Raw genomic sequence first — 26,209 nt, forward strand, 5'->3', positions numbered from 1 at the left:
CTGTGCCCCTACTTTTTCACTAATAGACTGTGCTACTTCATTGGTCAACTCCCCTGAATATACAAGATTGAGTTAGAAAAGACCTACCAGGAGGTGTTTTATGACTCAGGATTTGCTTCTTTTGTCAGCTTTCTACTTCCCTGGTTAGGAGCAAGTACAATGAGGCTCTGGTCAAGAAACTCTCCTTAACTCTTGAAAGTTAAGATTCTGCTGGTAAAGCAACAGCTGCCCAACAAAGGTCCTTAGACTCTCTAGCCAAAGTTTTTCTTGATAATAGGGCAGCCCTAGATTGTCTTAGCTGAGCAAGAAGGTGTCTGTGCTGTGGACAATACCACTTGCTGAACTAGACTAACACTTCTAGGAAAGTTGGAACTTAGCTATATAAGATCACTGAACTTGGCTTAAGGAGCCAAGTCAAGAAGCCTTGACTCCTTCAACAGGGTATTTCTTTGATTTATTGGATTTTGATTGGTTTGAATCTTGGGGACCATCGCTCTAAAGTACACTCTAGACATTGGTAACTATCCTGCTTATATTAGTAGCAGTAGTAGTCTCCCTGGCACACTATATTCTCTCAAAAGCTTTAAATGCAAATTTACAGCCATGAACCACCAAGCAAATAATCTCCCTAAGACCAGAAATGCCAGAAAAGGAACAAAGAAAATGACTGAAGTCAAAACTGAAGTTTTGGCCTATAAATACCATTGAGATTCAGGGGGAAAAAAAATCAGGACCTGTGAATATCATATAGAGGACCAGTAAAAGCTATAAGAACTTCAGGGCAGTAGCTGCAAGTGGCACTAATGCTTTAAATTTTCATCACACCTTTCAGTTAATTCTGAATCACAATTCTGATCAAAAAGGGGGAATTGTTAAAGAAAAAGAGAAAGGAGGAGGAGGAGGAAGAGAAGGAAGGAAGGAAGGAAGGAAGGAAGGAAGGAAGGAAGGAAGGAAGGAAAGAAAGAAGGAAGGAAAGAAGGAAGGGAGGAAGGGAGGAAGGGAGGAAGGGAGGAAGGGAGGAAGGGAGGGAGGGAGGGAGGGAGGGAGGAAGGGAGGAAGGAAGGAAGGAAGGGAGGAAGGAAGGAAGGAAGGAAGGACCTCAAGTGGAGTCACTTGTGCTGAGCCCCACATCAGGAAATCAGGTTCATTATATAGTTTCAGCCTCTCCCAGGAATGTAATTTTTAACCAGTGTATCTAGAATTACCTGATCAGCACTAGTGAGGTAATCTGCCTGACAGAGTCCCACCCTGCCCCCAAAGGAAGGTGACCTTGTCTGAAACGTTCCACTCTTTTTAGAAACTTCTGTTTTCAGCTCTCGTCTGCTTATAAAAGCCTTCCGTTTTGTATAGCTCCTGGGAGTTCCTTTCTATTTGCTAGATGGGATACTGCCTGATTCATGAATCATTGAATAAAGCCAACTTGATCTTCAAATTTACTCAGCTGAATTTTATTTTTTAGCATTGGGCATAACACACTTGAACAAAATCTACAGGCAAAAAGTGAATAACTGTTAACTATTTAACAAATATTGACTATGTGCATCTGGAAGCAGGCAACTTAAAACAGAGCCATAGGCTGTTATAGACCAAAGAACTGAGACACGAGGAAGACTCAGAAAGCATCCAGACTACAAGTTCCCTCTTCTTACAAAAAACCAGTAAAGTCTGTAAAAATCTCTTCTCCCACAGCAGCACAGAGCATCCTATTCAGTCATAACAGATACAGGTGGCATACCAGGAGAAAGGGCATGTCTCCAAGAAATTTGCACACCTGCATGAGTTTATCAATACCCAGTGAGAAGAGAAATAGCTCAAGCTATGGAAATATAGATGAAAAATAATGGACTTTAAGAACAGAGGTTTCAGTAACTGCAGACAGAGACTGGGAACCCCTGCAATCTGTATATTAGTCCTGGCAACACAAACAGCAGACAAAACGAAACCAGATATACAACACAGAAATAAGACTCAGACCAGATCAGTAGACAACCAGTTCTCAGGGCCACATCCAATCCAGGTGACCAATGTTGGAAGTTAATACGAGAGCCACAGTAGCATTTATAGAATGAACTCCACTGATCAGAGAGAAAATATACTGTACTGAAGAATACCTATCAAGGTTAGGAGAAATAAAATGAATTAAACTAGTAAGAATAAGGGAGGATTTGCAAGTTGAGGAGACCTTCACAGAGACAGTCAAAACAGGAAGAAGCAGCCAGCAGGATTGTAGACTGCTTTGCATTCTTTCTACCACAAGAGGGAGGGAAGCCAAGAATACAGTTGGAGTTGGACCAAGCAGAGTTGAAATTTGGGTAGACTAAGTTGAGCAAGCATGACACCAAGTTGCCCTGACAGTAAGAACCCTCCCAGCCCCTTACAAAAATGTATTATCATGAGAAAAGCTATATGCAAATGAAGTTAAAAGTAACCAGCAGCAGAGTATACAAGGTCATAGGAGGCATTGGGAAAGAGTCTGTGTAGCAGAAAAGGGATGCAAACAGGATGAAACATTTAAATTGTATCTAAAGCGGCTAACCTAGGTCCATATGCTTGAGAGAACTTCTGTGTACCGTGTAAATCTGAAGGTTCTAATAACTGGTTTGAGCATAACTGGCGCCAGTATGTCTTACATATTTGTTGCCATCATGGAATAGAAGAGGTGCTGGACAGGGAAATAGGAGCTCCCCTGTTCCTTGTGGCCTATGTGAGAAAATCCACCAACGGGGCGAATTGAACCTTCCCAGAATGAGTGGCAGGAAGGGCAACCAACAGTTACATTTGCATCTTATTGGTGGTGGCGGTGATAATGGCAGAGAGAGATTTTCTACACGAAGAAACCTATGCATATGTATTACCTATATTTATAATACTGAGTTTATTAGTTGTGCATGGTTAATTCCATTGTGTGCAACCACTGCTAATAGCTATGTGAAATTTTGTCATTACCAAGTCTTGAGTTAAAATAAAAAGAGGACAAATACTCAGGAAATGCTGAGTTGGCTATTTCTTGCAATTTTTTTCAGCCAACATCTTTCTTGGGCATCTCTCATCTCACACTTACAATGTATAGGAACACTGAAATGAATGGTAAATGAATTAGGCTGTACTATTTATCTTCCTCTCTCCCTGAGCCCCTGATCTCCTCTCCAAGCGGAATGGCTGGATTGGGATAAATTAAAAGCATGTGTGATGTAACTCCACTGTGTATGATGTAAGTCTACCTCTCCCCAGCACCATGCAGAATGGACTACTCTGAACCTGCTCTTCCTGTAGCAGACAGTGCTAACGCCAGGATGAGCATCCAGCTTCTGTAACAGAGTTCTGCCTGGGTCATTCTTCACGCCCCAGTTCCCTGCTCAGCTGACGCCCAGCCTTTGCCGGCTCTTTCTTCCTAAGGAGCCAGACCTTGTCCTTGTTCCACTGGCTGAAAAATGGGTGTCTTTTTTATCCAGTTTCTCCTGAATCAAGGTATAGTTACCCACCTCTGACTATCACTTCTTCCTATGGATTCCTGGCTCCCTGCCCCTAGAGCTAATGTTTTGGAAAGTAACTTCATTTCAAAGTGGACATACGTTCATTCTGCCCCGTGAGCAGCAAGCTACTTTTGGAAACCAGCCCCACAACTCAACTAATTCCCTCAACCCTTGTTTTTCAGCCACAGGGGGTAGCAGGAGGTCAGTAAACTGAAATTCGGCGGCGACAAACTAGAAGTCAGAGGGAGTGTGAGCCTGTGGTCCTGGGAGCCCGTGTAATGAAAAGTTTCAGAGAATTAGCATCTTGACCTCTTCTCCTCCCTGCTTCCTCACTGGACCAAAACTAGAGAAGAGGGCAAGATCATTGTCTCTGTGTGACCTCCATACCTGTGTTATACAGGTAACTGGAGACAAATGGGAATTTAAAGAGAGCACCATGAAAGCAAGCATCATAGCACCCTTTTTCCCTCCACATTTCCCTAGTACCTAGTACAGTGCTTGGCATATAGTAGACGCTCACTTAATTATTTGTTGAATGAATGAATGAACAAAGGATCTAATGCAAATGACTGGTCATTCTTCAACTGTGTTCATACTTGTCTCAGCACTATTTGAGCCCTGGCTCAGGAGGACCAACGGATCACACCTGTATGTTCAAATGCAACACTTCTCCTTCTAGGCTTTCAATGCATTTATCACATCACTTAGGTGAGTCTACACATATAATTGAAATACATCACTTCCAGAGCCCCAAAATGACACCAGCCACTGTGGGGCCAGTGCAGAGATGCCTGGCTAATCTGAGTGACATGGCCTAAAGACATCCTTCATATCTCAAATAGGGAACAACTATACTCATCAGTCTCTTCTCCCTTCCCTCCCTCCTGCTACCCCCCACAACTGGTGAGAATCTCAGAATGTCCTCAAGGTGTTTCTAGGTCACAAATAACCCTTAGGGTTGCTGGGCATAAGCTTGTCTTTGGGACTTCTTCACTGCCCTTTAGAGCTTTAGCATAACAGCTTGTGGCTCTATTCTGTAAACCTCAGGCCTGAATTGCTCACCTGCATGGAAATGGATCTAGGTTGGTAAACATTTACTAAACACCCACTACAGGCCTTACACAAATCCTGGCTCTTCGGGCATTACAATCTGGTTGAGTCTCTCCTGGGACATAGCACTTCCTTTCCCTCCAGTGTGGATTATATCTAGAGATCCACAAAAGTGAAACCAAAGACAAAGCACAAAAACAAAAGCCAAGGGTGTTTTGTGTAAACTATACTGTGCCCCACCCAGTAAGTTTTATACAGATGGAATCAGGTTAAAAGGAAACAGAGGGCACCTTAGGGTAAAGGCAGCCTGTGAAAGTAGAGATAAGAGGCATGATCATTCCAAAGTACCTGCTTCAGCGTGGGCTGGCTGGATTCATATGAGAGTACAGACCTTGTAAGCACCTGTACAAAGGCAACCTACCCAAACTGTTTTGCCCACTTAGGTTCCCTTTGCATCAAAGCACACACCTCCCCGACCCCTGTCATTTTAGAACTTGAACTTTGCCCATGCCTTTCATAACTTGTTAAAATAGGACTCTGAGAGGCAGAAGACACTTCAGTGGTCACCCTGTCTAACTTGTGTCCCATGCAGGAGTCCCTTGCCATCCCTGACAGGCAGTTAGGCAGCTTTGTCTTATGCACTAACTCAGAACCTTCCAAACATACCTGATCATATGAATCACCAGAAGCACTTGTAAAAAGTATAGCCCACTAACGATTCAAAACTACACAAGATCAACACCTGCATAAAAGGGCCTGTGAACCTGAATTTTTAACAAGCATCCCCAGTGAGTCTTACAATTAAGCATGTTTCTTATGTGCATATAATGCAGTGGTTCTTGACAGTAGCTGCATATTACAATCAGCTAGGAAGTTTAAAAAAAATCAATGATGGGCCTTTACCCCTAGCCATTCCTACTTAATTTGTCTGGAGTGAAGCCCAGAAGGTATAAATTTTTAAAGCTCCTAGCTGATTCTAATCTGCAGCCAGGGTTGAGAACTACCGTAATATCTTTCCAACCTGATGGCAAACTCTTTGAAGCAACCAAGAAATCTATACCTTTTGGTACTCCTCACTGAACCCCACCACCATGCTGAACCTGTAGTGAAACATACTCTATCACTACTAAGTTGATCTGATATAACTAGCTTTGTTCACCCATCCAATGGGATGTAGCTTCCTAACTCTGTTGAGAAACTGTATACTTCCACTCAGCAAGAGGCCAGACACAGGATACGAAGTGCTATGACTTCTCACAGTGGAGTCCAGCCCCACTGTCCCCACCGCCCCCACGCACACAAACTGACATATACACAGACATATCCCCAGCCTTCCCTTTCCCCAGACTAACCAGTCCAAACAATGCCAGAAGCCCCATTCTAGGGCTCTTCCCTCTGGATCCAGCCCCCTGCCAGCTCTACTCACATTGTACAGCACGGTGGTCCATCCTTCCATGGTGATGCATTGGAAGACAGTCAGCACAGCAAAAAGGATGTTATCAAACTGGGTGATCCCATCGTTGGGGCCAATCCAGTCCTTGCATTCATAACCAGCTGGGCAGCCCTGCACACCACATGGGTGAGGAGGGTCAAATCCTTCCAGAATACCTGCAGACACATTCAGAGGGTAGGGGATAAACCACATGATATTTTAGCATGACCTAGAAATGACCCCCAGGAAGCCACAAACACTCAATTCTATTTCTTTGTCTCGGGCTCCCACCTCTGGCTTCTTTATACCTCACAGCTTACATACTGTGTGTTCATCCCAGTGCTTCCCAGCTTCCTCTGAGGCCACATGGCCTTCACTTTCTTCAGGCTACATCTTCTACCCTTGCCTGAGTACCACAGGCATGGACAGACTGGATCACATAGAACAATCTGAGGTGAAGGCAGAATCTTCCTGATTTTCCAACTTCAGACTCAGTACAGACCCTGAGTTCTTCTCGGGTTTCTTGGGGACAATTATAAACTAAGTCCCTTCAGTGGGTCTCAACTCCTTGTTTTTCTGGCCTAAGTTCCTGGTCTTGAATAAGAAAAAAACAAAACAAAACAAAACTCCCAAGGTAGAAGGTGTCCTTTGAAGATTTAAAAACAAAACAAAACAAAACAAAAACCAAAAACCAAAACCAACCAAACAAACAAACAAAAAAACCCACATGATACTAAATTGGGCTTCTTCAACCTCTCCCTGACCCCCTTTCCTGCTAGGGTATTCTACTGGACTTGAAAGGAACAAATAAGATACAAAGAGGTACGGATTTGAGGTCTGTGAACCCCGCAAATTTCACAAGCACCCCTGGCAAGTCACGCTCAGAGCTCTCTCAGCTTTTCCACACTGTGTGTGGGTCACAGCAGGGAAGGAGGAAGGTCATGAGGTGGATCATGGAGGGAAAATGTCTCCACAGACCTAGAGAGACCCAAGTCTGACTCTGGGCTCCAAGGCCCACCTGGCCTGTGGGCCAAAGAGGCTATTGTACAAAGGGTATTTCTTCAGACAGGTGGTGTTTGACAGTCAGTCTGATAGCCTTCTACCATGGGATGGGGGAACTGAAACCTCCTGTTTGAAATCCTCTGACTGCAAACTTAAGAGGCCATTTGCTGTGCAATATCAGTGTCCCCTGGGGATCCTTAGTCTAGGCTGCTTGTGCCTCAAAAAGCTGCTAAGAAGTTTGTGATTCTAATCCCAGGGCTGGGATAGAATATACTTTTCCACTCAGTCCCCCAATGACCTGAAATTACTCCAATGACCAGAGGGGAGAGGAAGGAAAGAAGGAGAAGGCCAGGAACAACGATCCTACCTGAACTGTTCGTGAAACATGCCCGGTGCAACTTCCCACTGTAGAACTCCAAGCCAATGATGGCGAACATCAAGATGGCAAAGAAGAGCAGAAGGCCAATTTGCAGAAGAGGCACCATGGCCTTCATGATGGACTTCAACACAATCTGTAGGCCTAGAAGGAAAGGAAGTGAATGACAAATGGAGCCTCCTAGAGCACCATGTGATATAGGAGGCTCCCTTTACTCTCTTCTAGGAGGAGAGGGGCAAGTCTTTGAGGGAAAAGAACCACTGGTCCTAAGACAATGAAGACAATTTGCAAAGGGACAACCAGAGCAAGTTGAGCCGAAGACTGCCATCACTACTTCCCCTGGAATCAATTCCATGTTCCTTCTCACCATTCCCTGATCCTTTACACACCTGTTACTCCTCCCTTATTTGTTTCGCCCATGTTGCTTTCTGCTTATCTCTTATAAACTTATTAGAACGTGCTTCTTTCCTAAAGGAAATTAAGACTGGCCTTGCTAGGCTCTAAATCTTATGAGAGTAAAGACAAAGTTTACCTCCCCCACTACTCTACCTGAAACCTGGCTTTCCATCCACTGTTTTAGGATAACAATTAGTACAATCACTATTCACAAAATACCATATACTTTGACCCAGAAGTTGTACTTCTAAGATCCTAGCCTAAGAAAATAATACTTCAAATAATAATTTGAATAAGATTTAAGAAAAGAGATGTATGTCGCTGTGCTATTTCTAGTGGGGGGAAAATGAAAATAATCTAATGTCCAGTAGAAATGACTAAATAAGTCATCTTGTATAAGATGGGCTATAGTACAGACTTTTTAAAATATATTTTTGAGGAATTTTTAGTGTCAGGAAAATCAAATGCTTATATGATAGGATCCAAAAGTATACACACAGTATGATCACAATCATGTTAAAATGCACAGGAAAAAATGAATTAAAAAATAGGATAACGAGGGTGTTTCCTTTTCATTTTACATATATTTTTTTACTTTGAAAATTTTCTCCAAAGATCTTCCACTATCTTTAAATTCTGGAAAAAAAGTTGCTAAGTTTTAGAGTGAAATGTTTTGCCAGATTGCTGCATCCCCATTCTTTTTTACCACTGGAGAAATAGCTTCCTGTTTATCATTTCAGGAAAGCCATTAACAGAGGAGAAGGAAGAAAGGCAAGTGCTCACTAGGTATCCCTGACACGAGCTTCAGGGGCCTCAGGACACGCACAGCCCGAAGGGTCCTCAGGTCCACATGTGTGTTGAAGTGGGTTCCTGCCGTAGCCAGGATGCTGCAGATGGAAACAAAGAAGGTCAAGGTTATCACCGTCTGGCTTTCTCCTCCTGTTCCATGGGGGAAGCTGGGTTGAAGAAGGATCAGCCTGGAAAGTACACAGAGCTGATGCCAGCTGCGTGTGGGTGCACCTGAACTGGGGTGAATCATCAGTGGTTCCGACTGAAATTATATTTAGCCACATCTGGGTTTTACTTTGCAAAGAGGGAAAACTCGTCATTACATCAGAATCCTGGTTCCCAATCATGAGTAAAATACAAGCTCTCTAGCATCTATCCCATTCCTGCCTCCAATCTTTGCCCCCTCCTCTCCTCTCTATCCCTCACCAACCTCCTTTCTCCCTTTCCAACCTACTGAGGCCCCTGGATTTTTTATATCAGAATTCGTAGGTTCCCCTGTCTCCTGGCTACTTCAGGGAATTTCCCTGGATCAGCTGCAGTAAAGGAGTAACTCACTCTTGTTCACCTTGGCAATCAAGAGTTTTTACCAAACAAATCAATCACACTGATGCTATAACTATGAGTGTTCTATAGCTATAATGTGCAAACTGGATATTACGTCCAACACAAATATTAATAATACTATTTTTGCAACTTTGTCTAATTTTAGTCTTCTTTCTGTGGAATAGTACCTGTCTTCCCTCCCAACCTCTCCACAACAATTTCAGCTGTCTGGAGCCATGGGCAAATAAGTCACTCAGAAAACTGAGTTTTCTACATAGTCAAAGGGTGGTGGGAAGAGTTTATGTCATTTAATTATTTTTGGATGAAATATTTCCTTCAATACTTGAAATCTAACTTGAATGAAAGGTTTATGCTGTACACCTCTAGAAAGCAGCTAGAGTATCGATGGGTACAAATGACACAGATCCAAGACTCTACAATTGTGAGCAATAACTTTGAAACAAGCCATGCTGCCCAAGAACAGGGGGACTGTTCATGTGGTAGTACACTTCCCAACATTAAACGTACTCAAACACAGACTGTAGAACTTTCTATTAGGAAGTTAAAAATGTTCCAACATTGATTGAAGGTTATCTAAAAAACCAGTAGAGATTTCTCTCAACTTTAAGACTATAATCCTACATTAACCCAACCTCAAGATAAGAACCAGAAAGAAACTCTACTCGCATAAAAGATCTCAGGAGCTAGGCAAGCTTCTCAGGTCTTCTCTACCTCTCCTGACCCAAACTTCCATACTGCCCTCTGAAAAAAAGGGATTTAGAGGAGCCACATCTCTGATGCTGCTTTTGACTCTATCTGCCAATGCCAAAGAGAGAAATTAGGGAGGGAAGTGATATTATTTCCAATAAGTAGGGAAAACCTGAAGAGAAAAGAGAGCAGAAGAAATGTAGAAAACGGGACTAAAAAATAAAACAGGCAAAGAAGCAAATAAAGGGAAGAGGAGACAGACAAACCTCAAGGCTAAGCATAGTGATAGAGAACCAGAACCCCAGGAAAACGGGGTCATTGTTCCGCTGAATCCACTAACAGAGGAAGAAGCACCATACTCTGAGTCTTCTGAGGTGCACTGCACATGGGAGACAGCTCTCCCTATGGTTTGCTCTGTCTTACAAACGCGGTGGGGAGAATCCGCCCTGTTCAGAAACCAGAGTTTTGTTTCCAAGGATACCCAGATACACACGAGATGCTCTTTCATATCATAAGAAAGAGCTACTGAAAAGGAAAATTTCCTCCCCAACCCTGAGCTGAAGGAGGTGTATTTCAGAACATGGAGGTAGAGTTCAAAAGACAAAATTAAAAAGCAAGAAGGCACAAGTGTAGAGAGAAATAAAACTGGTAGAGGGGAGGGAGGATAAGAGGACAGGGAAGTGAATGGTGAAAGGAAACAGGGACATGAAAACAGGAAGGAAATAAGAAGAAATAAGAGCTTGTGGAGAAGCAAATGTCAGAGAAATAAGAATTCTCATGTGGGAAAGAAAATAACAGTGAAGCTAATTTGAAAGAGAGAGAGGCAAAAATATGGCATTTGTTGCCAGAAGCTTGAGTAGTGACCCACAAGACACATCCATGCTCTTTTCACCAAGTGTGGCCTTCAGCTGAACCAACCTGCCCCCCAAGTCATCTAAGCTGCCCCAAACTTTAGCCAGGACTGTGCTGCCTGGGGCCCATGCTCCCCCCAGCCCTTGGAATTTTCTTTTCCTTCATCCAACCCTTTGACCTTGGGTTCTGTCTTAGCCTCCTCATAAACCAGGTCTTTAGCTCATGCCCATTGGCCAATGGCTGCTTCCTAGTGTTCACATCATGTGTGAGGGTAGGAGTTCCTGTCCACCTGCTAGAAGTAGGGGCAATGGAATTCTTAGGGGGTAAAGATAATTGAGGAAAAAGTCCCCATAGAATTCTGTGTCCACTGCCATCACTGCCCTTACCACATCTTAGAGAAATTCTCTGTTTTCTCTGGTTTCTCATCTGTCTCTCCCACAAGATCCAAAACACCTCAAGTGGAGGCACTGTCCTCCCCATCTCTATCCCCACACCTAGCCCAGGGTCTGGAAAGTTAAAAGGTGCTCAATGAATACTTGATGGATTGAACTGCACTGATGAAGGTAGTAAATGTGTTGAAGCAGAAACCAAAAGGAAAGAAGTACCAGAGAAACCCTAGAGTTTACCAATGATAACGGCAGGTGGCAAGCCAGGATGCTGTTCCAACACATGCCTGTTGGAGCACGTGTACCAGAAATCTGTCCCTGAGCATTTTAGAGTCTAATAAGGATCTTCCAATATAGTTTAGGACTCCTGCTCTCAAGGAGATTCCACAGGACAGGATCTTCTCAGGAAGAGAGTTAGAGAGGGAAGGAAGAAGACTCAAAATGTAAAGACCTGCCCTTCAGCAAAGCCTCAGTGCTAAAGTCTATATTCTCGGCAAAACTCTGGGCCTCAGATGTATGCAGGAGGTTCAGGGTAAGTCCACAGTAGGAAACGGCCCAGGTCCTCAGTCTGGTGGAAGTAGACAGACACAGAAATGAAATAATTATAATTCACCATGAAGAGTGTCATAACAGAGATGTTTACAAAATGTTTCAAGAATGGGAACACTGCAGGAACACACATAGGGCTCACTATCTACTAACATCTTTCACATATGTTATCTCATTAAATTCTCAAACATATCCTGATATTACTACTGTTTCCACTTCATAGAAGAGGAAATCGGGACTTTGAAAAAATTATGCTAATAAATGGCAAGACTAGGCATTAAGGTCCTTTCTCTTCTGATATCAAAGCCAAGCCTTTCCCCACTCTGCCATTATGCCATGCAATGTCTTCTCAGTACTGCATAGCTCCACTGTTCTTTAGTCCAGTACATTGCTAAAAATACCAAGGTCACAATACTTAGCCTCCCAACAAGCCAGTGAGCTCGGTTCCCTTTATCCCCAAACCACAAATTACTAACTCCCACAGACTTGTCACTGACACCTCTCCGGACGAGCAGGTCAGACAGAGGCTCCTTGCACCTAAGGTGACAACGGCTATAATATCCACATATACACACATGAAGAGACAGTTGTGCCACAGAATCAGAGTGAGGCCGCTGCGCAAAACTCTAATTCTCAGTTAATAAAAGCCTAAGCTCTGCAATCCCATGCAGCATATGCGAGTACTCTTCAGAAACAGCAGCTGTGTTTTCCATTTCTTTTGTCACTATGAGCACAGGGTCTGGGTGGAGAGCTCTGTACATAGAGGGGTGCTTAGTGACTACCCCCAAAGCAGAGGACAGACACAAACCTCTGACTACGACCAGGACAGATGCAGGATTCTGCACACTATAAATGTTCAAAAACTGTTTCCTAGCGGATGTCATGGTTCAGACCTACCTCTAATGCTTTCGCTCTTAGCTGTCAGCAAGTAAGAAGAGTCTAGAGCCTGATATGATCCTGAGGGTCTTGTGTGCCCATTACAGCAGTGGCAGAAGATGGAAGGAATGCTCTGAGCAATCACAACCAAATGACCTCTCCCCGAGTCAATTACGCAAAGAATTCTCCCACCCTGGAGTCCCTTTGACCTTGGGTTCTGCCTTAGCCTCCTCATCAACCCAGGTCTAACAGTCTCTTTTCACACTTCCATGGCTAAAAATTCCCTGAAGCATTATGCAAATATTACACTAAAAAATTATCCGTTGCTTATCTGCAATTCAAATTTAACTGGGCATCCTGTATTTTTATTTGCTAAATCTGGCAACTCTATTCAAGGGATGACCAGGTAAATAGCTTCCCTCCCAGTTGTTGCACTAGCCTTAAACAAGTGTGTAAGTTCTCTTTTGAAGAGGAGATACAAACCAGGGGTCTCCTACCCTTAGGCCCAAAAGTTCCTCCTGAGCTCCCAAAATTACTTCTTTGCTTCCGCCCATATAAATCCCAAGGGAGAAGTTCATGAGCCTTCGAAAGGCAAATTGTTCATCAGCATCTGTGCAAAAAGGCTGATTAATACTAGCAAAAGGTATTAGGTGCTTAACCAGCCCACATTATAAGAAACCAAGAGGAGACAGGGAGGGACCTAATTCAAATTGGATTCCTAACACAGTTTGAGCCAGGATATCATTTCCATGGGTAATCCACCAAAATGAGTTGTTGTGTCCACTTAGAAGTGTTTCAGAGGTGATTGGCTCCTTCTTCTCTTCTATAATTTTACCTCCACCGAGGCACCAAAGTCTAACATATCCTTCCTTTAACACATCTCTTGGATTCACCTCTTATTCTCCCACCTCTTTCTTGCCTGGAATGCCCACCCCCTTGCCTTGTCTCCCTGCCTAAATAATATGATCCAGACTTCAGAGCCAGATGGCATCCTAACTCCTCCTTGGAAAAGATCTACAGGCAAAAGAGAGTTGAACTAGGATGATGAGGAAGTGGTAAAGCACATGCTCTCCAGTCATACTGGCTGGTTTCAAATGCCTGTTCCCTCACACAGCTGTCTTGCCTTATGCAACTGCCTCTCTGAGCTATAGTGTTATTATCTGTAAAATGGGGACAATATTTTCCTAAGAGGGTTGATGTAAGGATTAAAAAAGATAAGATGCGAATGTGAGACAGGAAACCATCAAAACCCTAGAGGAGAAAGCAGGAAAAGACCTCTCTGACCTCAGCCGTAGCAATCTCTTACTCGACACATCCCCAAAAGCAAGGGAATTAAAAGCAAAAATGAATTACTGGGACCTTATGAAGATAAAAAGCTTCTGCACAGCAAAGGAAACAACCAACAAAACTAAAAGGCAACCAACGGAATGGGAAAAGATATTTGCAAATGACATATTGGACAAAGGGCTAGTATCCATAAAGAGCTCACCAAACTCCACACCCGAAAAACAAATAACCCAGTGAAGAAATGGGCAGAAAACATGAATAGACACTTCTCTAAAGAAGACATTCGGATGGCCAACAGGCACATGAAAAGATGTTCAATGTTGCTCCTTATCAGGGAAATACAAATCAAAACCACACTCAGATATCACCTCATGCCAGTCAGAGTGGCCAAAATGAACAAATCAGGAGACTATAGATGCTGGAGAGGATGTGGAGAAACAGGAACCCTCTTGCACTGTTGGTGGGAATGCAAATTGGTGCAGCCGCTCTGGAAAGCAGTGTGGAGGTTCCTCAGAAAATTAAAAATAGACCTACCCTATGACCCAGCAATAGCACTGCTAGGAATTTATCCAAGGGATACAGGAGTACTGATGCATAGGGGCACTTGTACCCCAATGTTTATAGCAGCACTCTCAACAATAGCCAAATTATGGAAAGAGCCTAAATGTCCATCAACTGATGAATGGATAAAGAAATTGTGCTTTATATACACAATGGAATACTACGTGGCAATGAGAAAGAATGAAATATGGCCTTTTGTAGCAACATGGATGGAACTGGAGAGTGTGATGCTAAGTGAAATAAGCCATACAGAGAAAGACAGATACCATATATTTTCACTCTTATGTGGATCCTGAGAAACTTAACAGAAACCCATGGGGGAGGGGAAGGAAAAAAAAAAAAAAGAGGTTAGGGTGGGAGAGAGCCAAAGCATAAGAGACTGTTAAAAACTGAGAACAAACTGAGGGTTGATGGGGGGTGGGAGGGAGGGGAGGGTGGGTGATGGGTATTGAGGAGGGCACCTTTTGGGATGAGCACTGGGTGTTGTATGGAAACCAATTTGACAATAAATTTCATATATTGAAAAAAATAATAAAATAAAAAAGGTAAGATGCTTATAAACTTCTTCACATAGCACTGACTTAAAAAGATATCAGGAGCCCACAGAATTGAAGGGATACTGGAAGACCAGGCAGGAAAAATAGGAAAGCAGAAATCTTGGTGTGGTAGGCTGAAAAACAGATTCAAAGATATCCATATCCTAAACCCTGGAAGCTGTGAATGTTACCTAATATGGCAAAAGTGATGTTGCAGAGGTGATTAAGAATCTTGAGATGGGAAGATTTTTCTGGATTATCTGCGTAGGCCCTAAATGCAATCACAAGTGCCCTTATAAGAGGCAGGCACAGGAAGATCTGGCTAGAAAGAAGGTTGCAATGTAGTGACTGAAGCATGGTGCTATGCTGCTGGCTTTGGAGATGGAGGAAACATGAAAGAAACCCAGCCCTAGAAGCCAGGGAAGGTAAAGAAATGTCTTCCTTCCTAAAGGCTCAGGTGAGAGTACAGTCCTACTGATACCTGATGCAGCCCAGGTAAACTGATTTTAGAGTTCTGACCTCTAGAACTGTAAGAGAATACATCTGCTTTAAGCCACCAAGTTTCTGGCAATTTGTTACAGCAGGAATAAAAAACTTACACACTTGGCAAAGGTCAGAGACTCCAGGAAGTCTGATTCTTAGGCCACTGTGGATATTGCTAGACACATCACCACCAACCGTATCAATATCATAACATCAACAGCTTAAAAGTCATAGGGGGAAAACCATGTGGTCGAGCTTAAGTCACATGTCCCCTTATATCCCATCTGGCTGCACTGGGACAGTCTTCTACTACTTCCAAAGTGTGCAAGACACCCACCAAGAGCACACACAATGAAAGATACCCCCAAAAGGAAGACTGGAGGCCACTGGGGAAGTTGGACATGGGAAAGCTAAAACAACAGTGTTTACTAAGTCTGACTCATAGAAAGTACTTAATAAATAGGTGTCATGAAGGAAGAGGAGAAAGAACATATCTGGGGTTTTGTTTGCTTTTTAATCTCTAAAATGAAGGAATCAACTAGAGGGACCTCTCAGATCCCTCCTGGCTCTAAGACTCTGACCCAAAACCTGTCCAGACGCTGCTACACTTCTCCAGCCCATGCAATCTCCCCTTTCTCTGAACATCTTGAAAGCTGTACAACATTTAATACCTGACTGCATACTGTTCTTAGGTCTTAGAACGAAAGTCTGATTATTAATGATAATTAGCTAGATCCTCATAACTCAGTTCAAAGCCATCTCCTTGATGGCAGAAAGTACCTTTCACATTTCCATCTACTATGGTCCCTTCTCTAACAATATTCAACAGCGGTGCCCAAGAAGTACCCTTGACTCAGGGATAAATGAGTGTTAATACCTCCTCACTGGGGCAGATTGGATGGACTTCTCTGGAGCTGTGAATGAGCCCACAGGCAACTATATAATTAGATATCCAAACTGAAGGAGATTTAACTATGTGTGCAAATAATGATGATCTATCAAAAATCTAAATTACCCCCAATGTTTGGCTCTCCATTTCTTTTAAATAAATTACCGAAAGTGTAATTTGATTTTGGAATCAATTTCTAAAGATTTTACTTCATTTTATCAAAAACAAAAAAGCCCCTGTGTGTTAAACTGTTCAATGGAGACAAGCTCCCCCCAAAATTCAACTTGACTAAAATACATTTGAGGGAAAAGGATGAGGCTGCGAAGGGGAAAATAGGTGACAGGTCTTGCACAGTACATAGTCTCTGCAAGCTGCCCCCTGTTCCTCCCCAGACCCTATGCTAGGGCTCTTGGATCCCATTCAGGCTTAGCTCAATCCCAGAACCCAGAGCCCATCTACAATCAACTGATATTTACTGAACGTATGCCATGCAGTAGGCATTGGCATTATAACAGAGAACAAAATGGAGATGGTGGCAATCCTCATGAAACTTAATGAAAAAGACATTAAATAGATCACAAGTTTAGTAAGTGGAAGGTCAGGAAAGGAAGGATTCACTATGGAAATGACATATGAACTCAAAGGTGAAGTATGAGTAGGCCAGAGGAAACAATGCGGGAAGAGCATCCCAGGTATATGAAAAGGCATGCGTAGAAGGGACAGAGGCACAAAGGAGATTGGCATACTTGAGAAATTCAAACAAGGGCTGGTGTGGCTGGAACTTAGTGATCCAGGAAAGAATGGAGACCAGAGAGGCAGGTGAGTATGAAAAATGTAAAATAAAGGAAACTTCATAGCCTATATTAGAAATTGGACCAAGCCTGGCAGTGCTTAAAAGCTCCAGGTTACATTTGGTAATGGAACATCAGGTCACCCACCCTGCTACTCTGAGCTCCACAGAAGTCCCCTGATTGAACAAATGGTCTCTTACCCTATCCCCAAGCCCAAGCTCCAGTTGCTATGAATGACTGTCTACCTTGGTCACTGTGCCAGAATTAATGCCAACTTCTATTCCTTTAGGCCCCTCCTGGAACAGCTGCTGCTGCCTACCTCCTCTACAGTAATCTTTCCTAATAACAGAAATATCCTATAGTCACACCTGCTAGAAAGACTAGGTCCCTCTCTAGCCCAGAGACTGAATCTAGATTATCGTAAGCAAATCATCCATTGTTCTGAATAGTGACTGATTTAGGAATGAAAGGCCTTTAAGGGAAAATATGCTGTGTTGCTTCAATTCACCCATGTTCTTAGAACAAAAATAAAAGCGTATAGAGCAATGATTTTCAAACTTCTTTTGAACACAGCCTGCAGTACAAAATACATTTTACATCACAAGCCAGGGTGAATATATGTATGTATGTTTGTATGTATGTATGCAATATGTATGATTATGTGTATATATAATATGTAATATATATATATACGTTATGTGTATGTAAAATTACATAATGCTTCATAAAATAATACTCTTTCTGTGTATGATATATTCATATTTCCTCTTCAATTCTTCCTAGCTATCTTTTGTTTCACTCTGGTTGCAACCAATTAAATTGATGCCATGACTCTCTAATGGGGTTGACCTACATTTTGAAAAACCCAAATGTAGAGACTAGCTAATACACATGCTCATTCTTTTTTTTAAGGATCTAAATATTAAAATTTACTGAATTACTGTTGAGAGTACATGTTGAATTCAATAATTTTTTTCTTTTAATTTTTTTAATAATTTACATCCAAATTAGCATATAGTGCAACAATGATTTCAGGAGTAGATTCCTTAGTGCCCTTTACTCATTTAGCCCATCCTTCCGCCCACAACCCCTCCAGTAACCCTCAGTTGGTTCTCCATATTTGTGAGTCTCTTATGTTTTGTCCCCCTCCCTGTTTTTATATTATTTTTGTTTCCCTTCCCTTATGTTCATCTGTTTTGTCTCCTAAAGTCCTCATATGAGTGAAGTCATATGATATTTGTCTTTCTCTGACTAATTTCACTTAGCATAATACCCTCCAGTTCCATCCACATAGTTGTAAATGGGAAGATTTCATTCTTTTTGGTTGCTGAGTAATACTCCATTGTATATATTTCCCACATCTTCTTTATCCATTCATCCATCAATGGACATTTGGGCTCTTTCCATACTTTGGCTATTGTTGATAGTGCTGCTATAAACATTGGGGTGCATTACACATGCTCATTCTAAGGAGACTGTTCTAAAGAGGACAAGATGGACCAACATGAACTGCTGTTTTAATAGCACCATGTAGCATCTTGGTGTTTTCCTAGAAATGATGAAACAGTTTGCCTTGAAAAGTTTTCCTGTACTTTTCTAATAACTGCACACACAGTGGTCTAGGAAAGACCCTGTTCCCTCCTCTGTTACCAGAAATAGCAACAGCATCTTGCTACCCTTCAGAATGGATAATCTCAAAGAAAGACTACTAACTCCAAAACTGTCACGAGGCAGCTATTTCTGGGGTTTGGTTGGTTGGTTGGCTGTTATTTATTTATTAAGGCTTGGGCCCAAGTTGATTTATGACCAAAGTGGAACATGAACTTCCTTCTAAGATTCTAAGCAAGAAGTCACAGTATTTCTTGGGAGAATGAGAAGGACAATAGGGTCAATTTTCCCCTTTCCAAAAGAGAAAAGTCTATGCCATTTCCAGAAGAGATAAGTGGTTCTGTATTTAATAAAGGTAAGCCCCCCCCCTTTCTGGAATTTAAAATGGGGCTCCTAATTAAATTTCCTAAGAATCTTAGTGGATATGAAGTGGTCCACAAATATGTCTTTTGATGAACAGAAAAGTCATGGCCTAAAAATTCTCCCATTCCTTTCCCACCAAAAGAAAGTTCAACAATCAAAGCATGTCACACCAAGAAGAGTTTGTATTGACATTTGAGATCAGATAATTCTTTGTTGTAGGAAGCTGTTCTGTGCATTGTAGGATGTTTAATAGCATCCTCCACCTCTAGCCACTAGATGCCAATAGCAACCCATCCTCCAATCCCCCCCCCCCAGGTTGTAACAACCAAAAATGTCTCTAGACATTGTTACATGTCCTTTGGGGGGACATCCCTGGTTGGAAACTACTGCTAAAGGAGAACCTCTCAGATAGTGATAGCTTTAGACTGAGCAATAGCCTGGGGCTCTTGGGTGGCTCAGTCTGTTGAGCATCTGGTCAGGTCATGATCTCATGGTCTGTGGGTTCGAGCCCCGCGTCGGGCTCTGTGCCTACAGCTCAGAGCCTGGAGCCTGCTTCAGATTCTGTGTCTCCCTTTCTCTCTGCCCCTCCCCCACTCATGCTCTGTCTCTCTGTCTCAGAAATAAGTAAACACTAAAAATTTTTTTTAACTGAGCAATAGCCTGATTAAATGCAATGTGTGTGTTTCACAACCAGTCCTCATCCACTCTGGGAGACGCACACATAGCTCCTCAGGCAGAGAGGAAGATGTTGCCAGGGTGACCCCAAGCCACAAAGTCATAATTTTGATGAAAATGCAATGATGCCAACATTGATAAAAATACCCTCTGCCTTCTTCTTTAAACATCTCCTAGTAGTTACATGAAGCTTAACCCCAGTATATCTACCAAGGAAGCTGTAATCCAAAAATTTCCCCAAATCATGCAAGGTAAAGAACACAATAACGTACAAAGGAGAGTTTTGTCTACTTAGCTTCAGTGTAATGGAAACAAAGGTCTAGTTCCTACCAATAGCCCTAGGTTTCTTCCCTTTTTTATGAGAAAGTCCCTGGTTATTCACTCAGATACCACAAGGAGAAATGCCAAGCAATGGGTAGAAACTCTATGAGTGTCATTCAGGTCCAGGTGATGATCATGATAAAAACATAAATACCTTGTTGTTTCATAGTTTACATAACCCTGTCTCATAAAGGTACCATTATCCTCCATTTTGTAAGTTTGAGAATTAAGGCTCAGAGAGAGAAACTGGCTGGCCCAAGATCACTGAGAGAGTAAATGGTCAAACTGAGACTCAAGCCCAGAAATTTAGATTCCAAATTTGGAGTGCTTTCAGTAGCTACAAAAGATAATGGCTAATAGCTAGAAATACATCCCAAAGGCACATGTATTTGACAAATGTCTTCTCTAGGACAACCACAGAGCTACCTCTCTGCAGAGCCTTATGGTGTCCTGTGATTGCAGGATCATATGAATGTTACCAAAACTATACTTCAGAGAGCTGGCAAAGACGGAGAATTGCTGGAGAGGGAAATCCCATATTATAAGAACTCGCTAACATAAATACATGTTCTTTCAGTTGTTTTTCTAGTAGCGGTGAGGGATTTCTATTGATCCACCACCCACACACTTTCTCTCACCAGGTCTCCCTTAGGTCCAGGGACAAGCATTTGTGAGATGGCTAGCCTGGGATAGAGCAGAAGCCAGGGAAGACACAGAACCCAGATAATTATCCATGTAGGGGCCAAGCTCTTAATGCAGGCCACATTAGAAGGATGCACTAGTGACCTCCAGTATCACATGACAGAGACCAGCTGTATAATCCAACACTGCCCACACACAGCGGCCACCGATTGTTTGAACAGCCAGTACCGCCTTTTCCTCCAGCAATAATACTCTACCCCTACAGTTCTTATTTTTTTCTGCGTTTATTTTATTTTTTTGTTTCTTATAAAGATAAGACTTTTTATTTATTTTTATTTTATCTTATTTTATTTTTAAATAGCATTTTCTGTCAAGTTGGCTAACATACAGTGTGTACAGCGTGCTCTTGGTTTTGGGGGTAGATTCCTGTGATTTATCACTTACATACAACGAACAGTGCTAATCCCAGCAAGTGCCCTCTTCAATGCCCATCATCCATTTCGCCCCCTACAGTTCTTTTTAAAAACTGTAATGCTCTTACATGCCACTGCTGGCCAGTGAACAGTTCCTCCCCTGGGATGTTTGGACTTGGGACTATAGTTTGGCTGAGCTCTCCTGAAGCAAGTAAAGCCCTAAAATAAAAGGCTTCAGGAGATGTCACTGTTCATGTTTTCTCTCAGAGAATAAAGCTGGCTGTAGTGTGAGAGAAGAATAAAGCTGACTCCGGAGATAGGAGCTAGCACCTTGATCCTGAAATTCCTGAGACCCAACTACTTCCTGGTATTTCTGCAACTTGATGGTTTGGTGAGACACATCTTCCTTGAAAAGTCCTCCTCACTTAAATGACTCCACCTTTGGTTTCTGGCACTCACAATGACCCACTCACCTATTATATCCAGATAATACTATCTGGATAAGAAACCAAAGTGAAAGTTGATATAACTGGCCTGGCCAGACAAGAGCTAAGTAAGATACATGAAAAACAAGGAAAAACTCAGAACCATGCCCCTGGCATGGAGCCAATACACCAATTAGAGAATGTGCAAACTTTTTCTTGAAACATTTTTTTTTCAACATTTTTTATTTATTTTTGGGACAGAGAGAGACAGAGCATGAACAGGGGAGGGGCAGAGACAGAATCGGAAACAGGCTCCAGGCTCCGAGCCATCAGCCCAGAGCCTGACGCGGGGCTCGAACTCACGGACCGCGAGATCGTGACCTGGCTGAAGTCAGACGCTTAACTGACTGCGCCACCCAGGCGCCCCTGTGCAACCTTTTTCTTGATGTCATCTTAGCAAGTGACTTACCTCCTAAGATACTGAAACACTGCTCTGCTCCCTCTTCAGCTTTGGAAAGACTGAAAAATTATATATGTTCATGATTCTGGGGAGAGCCAGAGTCCTGCTGCCAAGAAGTCAAATGTGGATGAGTGGAGGTTAACATTTGATGGTGGACTGACTGAAGGGATACTTCAAAATAGGAGGAAAAGAAAAATCTAAGTAATAAAATTCTACCTTCTCATAATGTATTGGGGTAGGGAGCTTTTTTTTTTTTTTTTTTTTTTTGGATGTATGAGGAATATCTAGCTGAAAGAATCTGAGTTTATAAAACCTTTTCAAATCAGTGACTCTTTCAGAAAAATCATGGATCCATAAATTTTAGATAAAACATCTTTGTCCATTGTTCCACTCTCCTCGTTCTGCCTATAATGCCGAAGAGATTGATTTGCATGACAGGCATATGCCATCTGTATTCTAGGATGACAAGTATTAAAAAAAAATACCAGATAATTTCCCACACTTGCACAGCAGACAAACCCACAATTATAGTGCATGATGAAGAGACAGCTTTAAGTTGTTATAAAATATCAACTGTCTGTAGAGCCCCCAAATGAACTAGAGTTGTTTGTTAGAGAAAACAAAGTGCTTTTTACATTTCAGATTCATTAAACCAAAATTCATTCTAGTACTTCTGAGTCATATCACATCCCATACTACCTATTTGGAATACAATAACATACAAGCAATTTTAATAATTAAAAAGAATTGTACCTATATACAGGAACTCTTTAATTGTTACCCAAATCTACTTGATACAGATATGTAAGCACAAAGTCAGTGGTTTTAATTGTACTTTCGTTGTGAATAAATAAAATGCTGAATTGTTGGAAGAATCAAGAGGTTACTCTCCCAGCAGAAGAGCTAAGAGGCATGGCTATTTTCTCAGACACAAATTTTAAAAAGGACCTTTTTCTTTTTCTAAGGAACAATGGAGTGTGTTTATTAATAATGGAGTCTAGACCAAGGGACTGCTGCCCCCTGTAGAAGAGCTGGCACCCAGGGTCCAAGTTTAACTCAATGGCAATGAACTTTCTTTTCAGCTCTGAAGTTATTTTTACCTTGCCAGCTATGCAAATTAGCTCATGGCCTCAGAGCATGAAAGAAACCAGGCTGAGACCAGGTTAATATTTTATGAAAAAATGAAAATACTGCAAGCCACTGATCCTGGCTCTGATCTTCACATACTCTATAACTATCCTGTATAGATAGAACCATGGCAAATTTCTGTACCAATCTAGCATCAAAAAAAAGCAAGCTATATACAATTCACAAAAGAAGAAAGATAGAATATTTAAGGATTATATAAAAGAATTCCATAGCATTATAGTCAAAGAAATTCAAATTAAAGCAACACAATAGGCTGTTCTGCTGTCAAATTGCCATGACTAGAAAGAAAGCATATTGGTACAACTATTTTGCAAAGGTATCGGACAATGTGTATGCAGGCATTGAAGATGTTCACTTTCTCTGATCCAGTAGGTGTAGGAAATTATTTTAAGTCCATGCTCCAAAATTAGGACAAAGTTTTCTGCCTCTTCAAAGGTAGCACCCAATTCAAAAACCAGGACTGAGTTGAAAAGTGTGACCAGTCTGAATCTTGTTTGGGGCCCTAAACTCCGTTTACAGCAGGTCCACATAGCATTATCCCTTCTAGCAGCCATTCTGTTTTAATGTACTGTGAATCCTTTCCTCACAAAATGCTGCTAAGACGGTTCTGTTTCCTCCCCTTTTCAGTATGGGGAGGCATGGATGGTTCTGGACTAGGAGAACAATGTGAGCAAAGCTATGCTTTTATAAGGTCATCCAGCAGTGGTTGACGGAGTGGCCAGAGAGAGGACAGCTGCAGGGGCACAGTTGCTGGGAGAAGTTCTGCCACAGTCTTGCTGGGAGGCTCTGAACTTGGGGCAGTAACTGGGATGAAAAGGAAGTCCATTATCCCCGACTTCTCCGAATACTCAGCTTGCCGACAGGACGTGCCTGCTCCACATGGTTGTCAGCAGGACTATTAAAATGTCTGAAGCTGTCAAAAAGAATCAAGGCAGCCACTATATGGCAAAGGGTGACTACAGTAAGGTGAGAGTTGCTGGTGTAATTTTCCAGAGGGGAAAACGAAGGCTAGACAGAAAAATTAGGCGGTGCTCAGGAGAGCCTCCCAAGCCATCCCCTCCATGGATCCCACTGCATTGGCCATTTGTTCCTCTCAGAACCTCATGCTTAGGGTACCCTGGATGGCACTGTCAGAAAAGCCCTGCTGAAGGCCCACAGGCTGGGCTTTCCATGAGGCAGCAACCAGGGCCACAGGGGGGAGAGCAGAGGGAATGGTGACCCCACCTGAGCAGATTCTCTAACACTCCACGGGCCCCCGCCAACGCGTCTTCTCCCAGAGCCAAGGAGGGGCTCACTCAGCACCCTGTTCTTGCACCTTGTAAGGCTGCGTGCCTGCTCATCACACTGCTTCTGACATATTTGAAAGAAATGGGTGGGGGACTAAAAATTCTGTGCAAACCATGAGAAAAGTCACGAACTAGCAGATTCTCTAGTTCTCCCTCCAAACTGGTTTTACACGTCTCGGTGGCAGTGGTACTACACACATTCTGGTCACTGTTCAGGTAATTAGGAACCTGAGCCCCTCAGAACTGGAAGCTTTAGCATTTCGTTACCTCAATATGACCACAGCGCCTCCTCATACCTCCTCAAATTCTTCCCACCAGCCCCAAAATGTGGCCTGAGGCCGAACGCCTGGTACTATTGTGGGAAGGGGTGTGCTCAAAAGACCAGTGCCCACAGACGTTTTCTGGGACTGAGCTATCCAGAGACAATGAGACAGGCTGCTCCAACCCTTCCCATACCTCCCCACCCACACATACCCCCCATCTCTGTCCCTTCCAGCAGTTCAGATCTGCTGTGATCGTGAAGGGAGCCTGAACTTTTGCATCTTATTTCTATTCTTGCTTCAGAGGTGGCTATTATGGGGACACAAAGAGCTAAGAGTACCTCTCAAGGGTTTTGTGGAATGAGAATTCATGAGAATTCACTATTCTGGGATCAGCAGTATTTAGTGTAAACCTGCATGAAGGTATCCTGCACCCCTCCCATCCCAGAGGAAGAAGTCGTGTCAGTGTCATGCTGCGAGACCAGTAAGAAGATGCCTGAGCTACTGTGGTACAGAACCATATCTGAAGCAGAAAGCCCATCCTACATCCTTACTTCTGCAGTGTCCTTCACTGGTGACAGCAGCTGGACAACCAAGCATACCTACATCACTCGAAAATCATTTGCTAGTCTAGGGCCGTGTTTCCAATAATCTCAGAACATTTCCATTCTTTCTGACAGGGTTTAAGGAATAAAGTTTGGTGGAGACTTTCTGGTGAATTTCTTTCTGGGCTCCCTCTTCACAGAGCTTAAAGGCTGCATGGTGCTCAGGCCCACAGGAGCCACAGTCCCCATGGAAATGAATTCTCCCCTCATTTATTCATTCCTTCATTCCTGCAAGCCTGTACGTTTTCATTTCATGTGTATGAGGTACCAGACAATGTGAGGAGCTAAGCAAGACGGTCATGGTCCTGCCCTCATAGAGCTGACAATCCAGCAGACCAAGACCAAGGAGCGACCAGGGCAGCTCCTAGCTCTGCTGGTAGCAGGACACCATGGAAGTTCCTGCCTGGTTTTTTGTGCCTTAGTTTTCCCAGTGAGAAAATGGGGCTGCTAATGCTTCAGGGTTAAAAAGCTGCTTGCTTCTGTATGCAGCCATCCCTCCCACAGTAACACCAGAAGAAATTTCAGGGGGCACCAGATTATCCTGTGGACACGGTTGGGGGGGTGGGTAAAAGGAAAAATAAGAACATGAAAATCAATGCCTATGGCACTCTTCTTCCAGGATCAATGTGGCTTGCTTCTTTGAGGACTTCTGCTATTTAGTGGAATACAGAGAAGCTTTTTTGTGGACAAAAGAATTCTAAAACTACACCCTCTCCCTCCTTGAGTCTGCAACTCCATTTCTTCCACTTCAAGCACTAATCAGTGGGGAGATGGCTGGTGAGTATATCTTCCTGTGCCTGATGACCAACATTTGGCCATATACCACTGTGTGTCTTATAAATATATAAAGTAACTTTAAAAAAGTAAAACAAATTCTACTATGAGAAAAGTAAAAACCAAATAGGATATAATATAAGAAAGACTACCTAATCATTTTCAATAATAACAATGGCCCAAATATGTCTGAAACTTTAAAACCTGAGAAGCACTTTTACATAAACATTCTCTTACAAGAACATCTCG

The 26,209-nt window shown here is 42.6% G+C and overlaps 1 protein-coding gene across 2 annotated transcripts in view; it reads right to left on the reverse strand.

Moving 5' to 3' along the window:
* Positions 1–26,209, reverse strand: part of CACNA1E (calcium voltage-gated channel subunit alpha1 E) — a 309,331-nt gene that overhangs the window by 213,326 nt on the left and 69,796 nt on the right. For both annotated transcript variants that reach the window (XM_042976069.1, XM_042976070.1), the window contains exons 4-6: positions 8,513–8,616; positions 7,325–7,477; positions 5,950–6,131 (exon numbers count right to left, since the gene is read on the reverse strand). In XM_042976069.1, coding sequence (XP_042832003.1) covers positions 5,950–6,131; positions 7,325–7,477; positions 8,513–8,616 — 439 coding nt within the window. The remainder of the gene's footprint in view (positions 1–5,949; positions 6,132–7,324; positions 7,478–8,512; positions 8,617–26,209) is intronic.

The sequence above is a fragment of the Panthera tigris genome, chromosome F3, assembly GCF_018350195.1.
Source record: "Panthera tigris isolate Pti1 chromosome F3, P.tigris_Pti1_mat1.1, whole genome shotgun sequence".
NCBI classification, from domain to species: Eukaryota; Metazoa; Chordata; class Mammalia; order Carnivora; family Felidae; genus Panthera; species Panthera tigris.